This window comes from Ischnura elegans, chromosome 9, assembly GCF_921293095.1.
Source record: "Ischnura elegans chromosome 9, ioIscEleg1.1, whole genome shotgun sequence".
Classification (NCBI taxonomy): Eukaryota; Metazoa; Arthropoda; class Insecta; order Odonata; family Coenagrionidae; genus Ischnura; species Ischnura elegans.
The window spans coordinates 34,760,176-34,772,660 of NC_060254.1; the positions used below are offsets into that span (position 1 = coordinate 34,760,176).

At 38.8% G+C, this 12,485-nt stretch overlaps 1 protein-coding gene across 3 annotated transcripts in view; it reads left to right on the forward strand.

The window, feature by feature from the left end:
- Nucleotides 1-9,625, forward strand: part of LOC124164851 — an 88,007-nt gene extending 78,382 nt beyond the window's left edge. For 2 of the 3 annotated variants that reach the window (XM_046542052.1, XM_046542055.1), the window contains exons 10-13: nt 1,334-1,522; nt 3,328-3,483; nt 4,107-5,993; nt 7,665-9,625. In XM_046542052.1, the coding sequence (XP_046398008.1) occupies nt 1,334-1,522; nt 3,328-3,483; nt 4,107-5,993; nt 7,665-7,669 (2,237 nt within the window). In that variant the 3' untranslated portion in view covers nt 7,670-9,625. The remainder of the gene's footprint in view (nt 1-1,333; nt 1,523-3,327; nt 3,484-4,106; nt 5,994-7,664) is intronic. The other variant, XM_046542053.1, reaches the window with a different exon arrangement.
- The last annotated feature ends 2,860 nt before the right edge of the window (nt 9,626-12,485 follow it).

The window sequence follows — 12,485 nt, forward strand, 5'->3', positions numbered from 1 at the left end:
TGTCTTACTCATTGGGATATTTTTTATGGGAGGAAGTATCGGGTATTAAGTACCTATCAATATTTTTCTCTTTTATTTTACTTTCTTCACTTAGTTCTCAGCGAGCTGCAACATCTTAGAAGTTCTTAATATCTCTGTCTCATTAAATGCCTTAATTTTTTATCCAGACTTGGAATGTGCTTAGAAATCTTTTCAAAGGAACATTGAAGAAACTTACTCATTAATAATATATTCTTGCACATTTTGAAGCATGTTTTTCTTTTGAACGAATGATAAGATTGCTGAGCATTCAAAAATGCATGCTGCTACTTCTATGTTGATTTGCTTCTGGGCAGAGTGTTTATTTTTTTTAAGTGTGAGTGCTTGACTGTACGATTGCCTTGTGAAATAAATGAGTGAGTATATCTTAGTATGAAGTCTGCGTGTGCGTTTTGTGTGCTGTTTGGAAGGAAGAAGGATGTGTTGTAAGTGACTGAACACATGAGATGATTGTGTGCTGTGCTTGTTTTGAGTGAGTGAAAGTGACGGAGTTCTGTGGTGTGGCTGGTATCTTCACAGTACTGGTCAGTTATCGTCACAACTCTCTTAGTTTGACATTCATTGAAATAAGCTCGTCTCTTTTTGATGAAAAGGAATTAATAAAAATATATTTCAATTTTCCTTTGGAACATGTCACGTACTTGGAAAAATGAAGGTCAAACATTCTTTAAGTGATGATGAAGTTGAAAGAATCGACTTTAGTAATACCTCAATGAAAGTTAACTTTTTGTGTTGATTGGATTTTCTATGATCATTTGCTGACCACGCTGTGAAGTTTCCACCATTGTGCTGCGCATCCTATTTTTGCCTTCCTTTTCCTTTTAAACCTTGATAATTGCTATTATTGCATCATGCAAAGTTTCTGCCTTAGAAACTATGCAGTAGCTGCAGCATATTCTCAATTTCTTTCATTTTTGTGCTGCTATGCAATTCCTGTCCCTACAAAACCTTTTTATAGACCCTGGAAAGCAGACTTCTTATTTTTTTTAAACCTCAAATATTATTTCCCCATTAATCCTTTTCCTTATCCTCACTTTTTTTACACTCTCTACCATTGTCCATGCGCAGCAGCCAAAAAAAAAAAATAAACCAACCATGCTCTATATTCACGTCACTTTATAATGTAATAAAGTGGGTTGCTGAAAAGAGAGCATTGTTGGACATTGTTTAAGGTTGTAGTCCCTGTGATTTCTCTGTCCCATCTGTATATATCATTGTGATAGTAGGCACACCTTGTCTCGTACTAGTGTTTTCATCGTGTCTCTGTTCTTTCATCCCTCTCTGCGACCACTAGCCCCGGCAATTTGCGCCCTCGGTACGGTTGCTTCGTCGTCTCTGGTGGTGCCCGCAGAAACATCCCGAGAAGGCATACATGATGGCAAAATGGCGGTCACCCTCATAGCTCCAGCCATGGGAAATGCAGTCACTCTGGGTGCAGCTGTTAATCATCATCCTCAGCATGTGCATCAAGGTATTCCTTTTAGTAAGTGTGATGCGCAAGAGTCATGTATCTAATACCCATAGATTGCTATAGATTTATTGTTATTACCAGGATTATCCATCCACCTTGGGTTGTAACACAGAAAGTGAATGTTGTAACTGTATTTCAGCCATCATGACATCCTTAATGATCCAACCATTAACTTGTTAGTTTTCATCTTTAATTACTATTGGTCTTAGTTGGTTTTTATTTTGTTGTTAGTACAGTTGATGACCTCAAATCCGGAAAGCTTGGGACCTAAGGGTTTCTGGATTTCTGGTCTTGATGGTATACTCCCGATTATCCAGGCTAAGGATAATTATCAACTACCTTAAAGATTACTTCATAGCAGTGACAATTGTTGGCACCTTAATTTGCTCAACAAAGCCAGATTGTCAATATGTAAAAACAGGAAAGTATAGGTGTTGCACACTGAATGTTCATGCATGCACATTTCTTGGCAGACTTCATGGAAAGAATAGAAGTGTATTTTTATTTTACCCAACATTAGTGCAAATATTACTCAAAATTAAGGGATCTTCGAGCCCTGGCTAAATCAAAAGAAAAGAATCATTCACCAGAACTGCGTATGGTGCAATGAAATCTTTCGATTTAAGACATGGATGTCCACCCAAAAATTTCTTATATCCTCCTTTGTATTTCGATATCCTTTTAATGCCTAAGTACAGTGAAACCTCGATATAACGACACCCCACGGTGCACTAATAAACACTCGCTAAAGCGAATTGTCGCTTTACCGGAGGTGGAGCAAATAATTGCCAATATAACTGTTGCGAACAGATATACAGGAACAGGAGTGGTGCGGCGACAGATAAACATCTATCCGATAAACGTAAGCATAAATCCAGACGAAAGGTGATGTTTTTTTGCATCACTAAATTTCCTTACTCAAATAACGACTAACTATTCAAACAATTTATAAGCGCCGCACTGAATAAAAATCATGCAAAGCATTGTTTCGTCATCATTATATTTATCGAACAACAGTTTACCACATAAATTTGAGACTGAGCACTCCATTAACTTCATTTCTAACAGATCGCTAGCAATTACAGAGGTTAAGGAGTCTTCATGAAAGTCTTCCGGCGGTGAAACCCTCGCTATGGCGAGAGCCAACACCGAAAGGGTCTCGTAAAAACGAATTTAACACGCTTATTATAGGGTCAATTGACGGTGCATCGGCTATCTCTTGTAATAGCGGGGGTGTTGCTATAGCCCGTACTCGCTTTAACGAGGTTCCACTGTATATCATTTGGAATTTAAATCCGGCAGCTAGCATGTAGTAGCAGTCATTATAACATATATCACACTCACCAGGGGAGTGAAATCTTTTCCTGGTCTACCTTGCTCTTCAAGGATATTTTAGGGAGTGTCCAAAAGTTTCACGCAGGCATGGTTGGTAACATGAAACATTTTGATCAGTAGCTTAGCACTCTAAGTAATGAACCTGAATGTTGCTAATCGTCTTAATGTAATGCCAATTGGGCAAAATTTGTTATTAGGTTCTGGTATTCATATCAAGAAAATTAATTGGTGATTATTTCCCTACGAAATTGGATAGTATGCATCTCCTGCCCAGAGTTGCGTATGTCATTGGACCTCTTGGTGCCTGAAAGGTTTTATTTTTTGGGTTTGACTGCTTTTCACATTTATTTTCAACGAGATGGGCCTGATGTAGTTAAATCCATGGGAAATGAGTATGACTGTGCCTCTGCATTATATTAGTTTTCTCTTGCACACGGGTGGAAATGCTAAATATTATATTTTGTTTCATCTTCTTTTCATAGGTTTGGAGGTTAACAAACACTTTCCCAAAGTGGAATCTGGAGATGTGTCAGTTTCTGCTGCAGTGGTTGGAGAGCCACCTATGACGGGCGCTGGAGTTGCAACGCTACCCACCTTGGGGAGGTCGTTCATTTCATGCCATCCATCTGCCCCTCAAAGTAAGTGTAGTGATTCATATGACCAAAAATGTGAGACGTAATGAAATTTTTTACCTTTAGAAAAGAATATTGCAGTGAAATGGTATCTTACATTTATTTATAGGGAGTACATGCATTTATTTTAGTTATCTGAGCTTCTAGGATTTGCTTGGCAGAACTTATCGCATACAAGGATACGCCAAAGATTAAAAACAGATGTGATTTTAGCTGAATTTCATTATATTTTCTTTAGATTAAATGCTGGCGTAAGTTTTCATATCTGAAATACTCATTTTACTATGGAAATTAATGCGGTTTATCAAGTATTGTAACTTAACAGGGTTACCAGCAAGTGTGCATAGAGTGTGGAATTTTATTGAGGAAAATTTTTTGTATCCTAAGCCACTAAAAGTTATTACTTCATTGCCCAAATTTGCACAAGATGTATTACCACTTAAACTACCTGGGCATCTTCATCCTATGTAGAGATTTTGAAATGAATTTGGGAGATCGGGGTTCAAATCCCAGTCTAGGCTAATGATTTTTTCTCTGTTGAGTTCTTTCACTCACTGTTATTGTAGCAAAATGTTATAACTTTTATCTGTTTTTCTCAGTTCGATATTTTAAATGTGGTATGTTTGCAGTTACAGGTACAAAAGATGGTGTTCATCCTGTTGTATTGTGGTCCACAGAAGGGAGTGCTGGTACAGAAGTCATCAAAGTTCTTTCTGGGCCAATTAAATTACCAACCGCAGTGGTTACTGCTGAGCCAAGTGTTCACTTGCCATTGACAGAGACATTGGCAGGGCCAGGGACCTGCTCAAGTCAGAAGGAAACTGCCAGTGTTGGCTCATCCACTGTGGCTGATAGCATTCCTAAACCCCAGGGGAATCTGATGGCGTCTTCTAGTTCCGAAGCCAATCTAATTCAGCAATTTGTGTCAAATAACACAAGCGGTCCATTGCCAGCTCAGTCTGGTCAAAGTGTGGAAAAATTCCTATCTCGCATCGAAGGAGAACTAAAACCACCCTCTGAGGTGAAAGTTGAAACTTCTCAATCTCTTGTATCAGGAGAGTTGCCCATAAAGTCTTCTACTGCCATAATTCATGCCAATGCATCAACGCCTTCTGTAGCACCATCACTGCCGTCAAGTATTGCCTTACAATTAGCATCAATGATGCAAACTCAGGCCATGGAACAAAAGATTGTTGTGGATGAGCAAGTAGATTCGATTCCCAATGAAAACCCTTCCTCTGTCAGTCCCCATAGGCTTGTAATAGACTCTTTGAATCACACTCTGTCAGAAGTGCTGGCAAATCCGGTTACAGGATCTAGTGATCCCACGTCTCCCATGAAAGAAAATCAGGTGGAAACGGTTGCATCGCCACCATCTGATGCTTGTCTTGCATTTGTAAAGCCTGACCAACGCATCTCCGATATCCCCATCACCACAAATATGTGCAGTGGCAATGCCATGACTGTATCTCCCGCTAAGATTTGCCCCAAGGAGGAGCTAAGTTTGTGTGGACTGTCCCTGGTGTCAGCACTGTCCAGTAATCCAATAGTTCCCGAAGTGACAAATGGTAATATTGCTCAAACAATGGAGCAAAGTTGTATGATTACGATGCCCAATACTTCGATGCCTTTGTCAGTTTCCATGGAGCCTAACTGCACGATGGCCTCGGATGCCCTGGCCGCAGCCCTCAGAGATGGTTCCTTAGGGGCCCAACCTCGAGACTCCATGCCTCCAACTATGGCACAGACCATGCCACAGTTGACCCTGGAGCACAACCCCTCCTTGCCTATAGTGACCTCTGCTGCGATCATGCACGAAGTAATGACTGTTCAGCAAGGACAGAGCGGTCAGAAGGACTCCGTCACTGAGCTGAATCACGGCTGTGCCTCGTTGCCGGTTAGTGGGTCCTTGTCTCTCAGCGTGGCAGATGCTGTTACAAGTGCCAGTCTGGTACCAAGGTTGGAACATGCGATGTCTGTCCAGACTGATAATCTCCAGATCAGCCCTGGTTTAGTGAGCAGCTCTTGCCCTTCAGTCAGCAGTCACAGCAATGAAAGCATTGGTGTGCAATGCCAGAATCTCAGTATTGATAGTCATGTAGAAGCATTGGCACCCTCCCAGATTGATGTCCGTCAGAATATGTTGCAAAACGTTGAGAAAGCGTCTTGTTCCCAAGATACCATTCCCATGCCTAGCGTGAACACTGTAGCTTTTCCATTGCTCAGAATGCCTGTTCATCCTTTGGCAAGGAAAGATATAGAGGATCAGCACAGAGCTCAAAGTCGAGTTGCAGCTGCAATGGAGAGGGTGTTGAAGGAAGACATATCGACGACAAGGATTCTGAACTCCGAAGAAAATGTGACACCTCAGGCACCCTTGCAGCCACAGTTGCAGCTGGCAGTGACGGTTGGTCCAAAAAAGTGTGGCGAAGATGGAGGGATGGTGCCTCAGGAACTCACGCAAATGTCTGACCATGATCTGTTGAGCTACATCAACCCCAGTTGCTTTGACCAAGGTGAGGTGCATTTATTGAACTTAAATTATCATAGCTCAAATTATCACTGGAAAGAATTTTCTATAAACTGTTGCCCAAAGTCTGTTAAGTTTAAAACTTAATACTAGTCTTCCTATGATTTGATGCCGTTTTCATCTCTGATCCATCTTAGGAGGTTTTAAGGGGCATGGGAAGTATTTATGCACCTAAGTCAGTTAACTTGTTTTGGAGTCTATTTTTCAGTTTGGCGTAAATTATTGTACCTCCACAAATTAAATACAGTTGACACCATATGGTTCTATAAAATCTAGTATACTTTTATAGATAATTAATTCATGAAGATATCAAGTTAATTGATTTTATCTCTCTTTTGCTTTTTTGTTATTTATAAAAATAGAGAGGTATCTTTTTAAATTTACCCTTTATAAGGCTTTTTGATGCTTAAATATGATATTTTTCTACATGAGTAATACAGGCAGTCCCCGACTTTCGTACACAATGCGTTCCCGAGAACTTGTACGAAAGTCGAACCATTGACTTCAATACTAATTTGGGGTTACGTTCCATAAGAGCGGAATATATATGCACTAAAACCTTTTTTTCCACATATTTCATTTCAGTTCACTAAATTTTAATAATATGTTAATAATATTCCTCAAATCATCTGATTTATTTCGAAAATACGCGGCCGCTGTTTCCGGAAACTGTAAATAAAAGTTTAAAAAAAACAAGAACTCCGTTGGCTATCGAGTGAAACTTCCTCTTGCCGTTTAAACTGACATTCCACTTGTTACGTCCATTATAAATGAAAAGACATATCAAGAAGCATAACCAAATGTAATTGTTGAACCCGCACTCGGGATGCCTTTTAATTTTCACACCAAAATTCGACATCCGGCAGGTGACATTCGTGATTGCGTATATCTCGCATGCCATTCAAAAAAGACGAAAGACTAACGGAATTTGGGTGATATTTCGTGCAATACGCAATATCGTTGCTGAAGGTGTACTTGAATTAAACAGCCCTCAAATGAAAAAACACAATTCGAAATAAGATCTTACTAGTTTTATTGAAAGCTATTTGATGATGTCTAGTCAACTTTTTTGAAAAATCTCTCCAATGAAGGATTTCTTCTTCTCTTGATGAAGGAGCCTAAAGCAGGCAGTCGTTCTCCCAAATAAGTCACCTAGATTTGAGTCAACTAAAAACAATTCCCTTCATTGTAAACGTTCGTATTGTTCGCATATACTGTCATTTGAAACAATTGAATGTTGGGATGCGCAATAAACATCGCGGGAATTTAAAAAAAATACAGACCAACGTCCGATAGTCCGAATTTAGCGTACGGAAGTCAAGTAAAAGGTGTCAATTTTGAACGTACGAAAGTGTGAATTGTACGAAAGTCGAGTGTACGAAAGTCGAGGACCGCCTGTACACTGTAATGCATGTATCTTCATTAAACACCAAAATTATAAGCTAAGAGTAACCTCTGTAATGAAGATGGCTTACAGTCCCGTTGTTGTTTTTGATTGTTATAGGCCTCCACCAGACAACTAACAGATTTCTCAAAATAATTTAGCCTGGCTAGTTCACAAAATGATGCGAAATTATGATATTAAAGGAATATGTTATGATTAGACTATGAAATAAAACAACGTGCCATTTTGATTTTTCTTTTCATTTTCTTGCAGTGTGAGCAGAACTATTCTCAGGAGATCATGAAGTACCTGTAAAAAGCTTATTGAAATTGTTTGGTTGCAAGGTTGCTGATTATTTGTGCCAAAGAGGTGGTGATGGTTTAAAAATTAGCTGCTGGTTTAACTGTGAGGTGTCGAAGACTCGAGGAATCTAGTTATGTGATAGGTGCTAAGTGTAGTGTTTGTTTATACTATGCACACAGAGTGATTAAAAACAAACAAACATGGAATTCATTAAGAATTCTGATTTGTAAAATTTGTGTAAGATTTTGAATTTACAGAAATGGAGTGGTAGATGGTGCTACATATTAGCCTTAACCCATTCGTTGGTCATTATACCTGATGGATAAGGCTTATGCTTGATGTTTGAGAGGAAGGGATGATATGTCCCTTGGCATTTATTATGTTTTATACAACATGTTACGGAGTTGCTGATTAAGAATGTAAATCTGTAGATTTCTGTTATCTCAAATTTAAATTTATGCATGTTATAAGATGTATATGTATGTAAGTACAATGTAAATTTTCATCCTGCATTAATAATTTACAGTATTGTTTTGTTTTAGAAATTCTATGAGGATCATGATTTAAATCTGGCGATTCATCCTGACCCATGATGAAGACTGTATTTTTGTGTATTTGTAAATATGTAGTTGTATTCAGTTTGATTTGTTCATAGTTGTCATGTTAAAAGTGCTCTGAATGATGTAGAATGAATGGTTTGAATTGTTAATTTATCATGATCCCCTTGAGCTGGTTGCTCTAGGGATTTTTTTAGTTCTGTACATACATCGGAATGGGTGTTAGGGCCTTAATGGCTTATTACAGTTATTTCTCTGTTGGCGATAATTGTATCCAAATACGACCAGTTTCTAGTTTGTGGATTCTTTCACTATCAGATGTCCTGTAGTCACCTGTTATCATGAAAAAGTGGTCTTTCAAGATCTGTAGTGTGAATGCTGCTTTCTGTTAGACATCATTCCTTCAAGGATCTGAAATAATGACTGTCATTTGTTTGGTTTCCGGATATATTCAGTCTCCTTACATTTGTCAGAGTTAAAAATTTTCTGTCTTTTTCTTCTTGATAAAAGATGCATTAGTTTCTTTGGTGCCTCATGATTATTTTAAATTTTGGTTTGCTGAGGAGTTGAGTAAATGTGAGAATTTTAAATAGTGTTCTTTGGCACATATACTTAATGTTCAGTGTTTTTTCTGACCGAAGATTCCAATGATTGTGTTGCCTTTTACACTTAAAATATGAAGATAGCAAAAAGTGAGATCGTAAATGTGTGACGCTTACTGTGTAGAATGTGACCTTTGTTACTATGCTACGTTGGATGCATTTTTGGAAGTCGTTGTTGCTGATATTATATGTTCAAAATGAGAAATGTCTACAGGGAGTTGGTTCAACTGGTACCATTTTTTTCCTCAGTGCTAAATGGAGGGTTGGCTATGGTTTTTGAGCATTGGATTTTAATTTCAGGAATATACCCATCCAAGTTCCTCCAATATCATCTGGCTTCATTATGTGTCAGAGTGCTAAATTACTACTTTGGTGGATTAATTGTTGTTTTACATTTGATGGAGTATAATGTTGATATTTTGACAACAGATCATGAAGGAGATTCACTTGCAGAAGAATCGATTGTATTTTGTGTGTTCCCAATATACACGTGCTTTTGAACTTGTAATTCGATACTGTGTAAAGGTATAAGATGACTTGTGCTTTATGTTTCTATGTTGGTTTGTAGATGCAGTCCGCAATGGAATAATGTAAGATCAACTTAAGCAAGCACTTTGCTTTATATTGCTACTCATATGTTTTTTGTGTATTTTTAATAATTTCATTGTAATTGTCTGTTATGAAAATGAAGCTGATTTAACATCTGTTTTTTAATGAGCCTGATTATTAATTGAATGTGAGTTAATTCAATAAAATGTATTTTAATTTTGAAGTGATTCTGAATGGTATAATATTTTCTGTGATATGTAACATTTTTCTAACTAATGCCCTCGTATTAAATAAGGACCTCATCACTCTCTCATTTTTACCATTAACGTGATCTAACTTAGCAGATATTTTGCATGGCATAAATAAATCTCGCAACTCTCAACTTAAATTTGGTGGTAATTGCAAGGTAGCATTGATTGTCCATAGTTTTTACTGGTGGACATCAATAAATCCCCTGACTATAAAAAAATATTGTTTTGGCATAGTAATCCAAAATACGATGAATTCCTGCCAAGTGTAGAACTACTGAAGCTTGTGCACCAGATGCTAAACCACATAAATGTCTCCTTGCCATATTGAAAAAAATAATCTTGGCCCTTCTGTGCTGGATTTAAGTTCTCAATGATCACCCTTTATTCTAACCCTTTTAAGTTAGCATGTCCATATAATCACGCCAGGCACCAAGTGGAGCTTTTTTCCTGTGCCTGCGTAGGCATGTTAGGGGTTTTGAGGTTTACACATTCAGTGCAAGGCATGTCAATTGAGGTGGTCCTGTCCAAGCCGAGATAGGGAGAACGTCAATTGACGTGCTCTGCCTGTCGGGCCGGGAGCCCTTTCTCCGCCTCCATACGTGACTAATATCCACTTCTGAGTTTTCCGATCGTGTGTATGGCCTTCAGCAAGCTTTCCTCTTTCGAACCGTGAAAGAAGCCGTATTTAAATGGAAGTTATGGTGCGAAAACCTCCATTTTTCTTTCTTATTTTTACGGCCAGTTATGACCACTTAAATGAAAATCGGGCCCGCATTGAATGTGTTAATACGCATTTAGGGCTCCGGCAGCAGAGGTTGATGTTAGTATGTATCTGATTTTGATAAAAATTTGGATCTCAGAGCCTGTTATCAGTCAACAACACTTTCACAAGGGGTGAACTCTTTCCAGTATGCTCCCATGCTTTACTTTAAACCTTTTGAGACGGTGAAGTTCTCTCCTTAGCATGGCTGCTGTACGGAGCCCCAAGAGACTCTTCCGTCCCCTCTATATGGAGCATTTTTGTAGGACATTTGTTTGGAAGGGTCTTGTGGATAATCACACACTCTCGGCACATATCTTTTTTGACCATTCCCAGCGGAGATTCTGCATTATCTCGGACACCAAGGGTAGTTGGGCTCCCTCCTTTCCGGGTTTATATGCGGCATTGGTTTGCTGTAAACTCATGCTTTTTTTTATATGAATTAGCTATATGTATAAATGTTGCTTGCACATGCTTTATTTATGTCAAATTGAATACCTCGTTTTATTCTGAGAATTGTCAATTTTTGAACGAAGCTCTACTGTCAATATTAATGGATTTAATGCATCAGCAATTTCCATGTTGATGTTCATGCTGAAATCGAGATATGAATTAATATTTATTGCAGAATTTTGTTTAAAAAATGTGAACACTGCTCAAAAGATAATTCAATTGTTAGTTTATATTTTTTGAGGAAGGAACAAATATTTATTTCGAAAACTGACTGAATGAACAATTGTATGACCCCTTACCACATAGATGGGTAAAATAAGACAAAGGGTCCGGGTAACTGCTCCCAGATTTTGAGGGTACGGCTTAAGCCCCACTATGTTAGGTCCTGATACTAAGACTTCGCAAACCTGCAATGGTCATAAAAGGGGGAGACCAAGGATATGTACATTTTCGGCATCCATTCGCCTGCGTAGAAAAATCTCCGACGAAAATTTGCAACTTTCGTCTCCCAGGTCAAGAAACGTCCTCATTAGCATAACTGGGTTTGAATGTTGCACGAGGCAAATTATTTTATGCAAGCATATATTATATTTTTGCTCGTTATTTACCCTTTAGGTACCTAATCCATCGGTATCATAGCATCAGTCAAGTCAGTCACCTTCACATTGCAGCACTGTGAAGTGAACTATTTAGTGTTTTCATTTGGTTTTATTTATTTATTCCCATTCCACCGAAAACAGCACATATTGGCCTTTTACATTGGTGTTTTCAACAAGATAACAATTACACATGCACAAACAATCGTGCCCTGGAGAGAGGCAACCTATCCTGGTGGGACTCGAACCTGTGGGACATCTTGCTTGGCAGGTGAGGACTTCACCCCATTGCCAGGGAAGCGGGCTTTGATATCAATACCTCCACTGAACAAATGCTCAACAATAGCCCATCGAATCAAATCCACTCATCTCGGAGCCCAACAATACAAATACGCTCAGCTGGCAATAGCCAGATCGCAAATGCTCACCTTCGAAGCTTTGAGAATTGGAGGTGAGCGTTTATGCTACGGCTTCTGCCAGCTGAGCATAGTTGTATTGTTGGGCTACTAGATGAACGGATTTGATTCGGTGGGGGATTGTTGAGCGTTTATGCAGTGGATGTATCGATATGTTCTCTAGTAAAATTGCATTCCACAGGTTAGAGAATGAAAGCATGAGTTTATTCAACTGGTCATAGTGCTGCATTCCTAGGATTGGTACACTCAAACCCTTCATGTCTGCCTTTACCACAACTTGTACCAGTTCCCTGATGTTCCTCTTGCTTGTGTTCTCATCTATCTACCTTTAGCACTGGATCTTCCACGGGGGACTTTCCCTTCAGTTTCTCTCTCCATTGTTGAGGTTTTATTACAAGGCCTATCTCTTAATCCTTCTCTGGTGTATGGTTCTCTGTAATTCTTCCATTCTTTGGTAAACCTAGTTTCTCGCCCTATCCATCTTTTGATCTAAAGTTCACTGCCTATACCAGGTTTCCAAGGTTTCAAGTCTCCTCTGGTCAGCTTGTTGGATTGTCCAAGTCAGATACAGTCCTGCATATTGCACAAATTAGCTTTTATTGCTCTC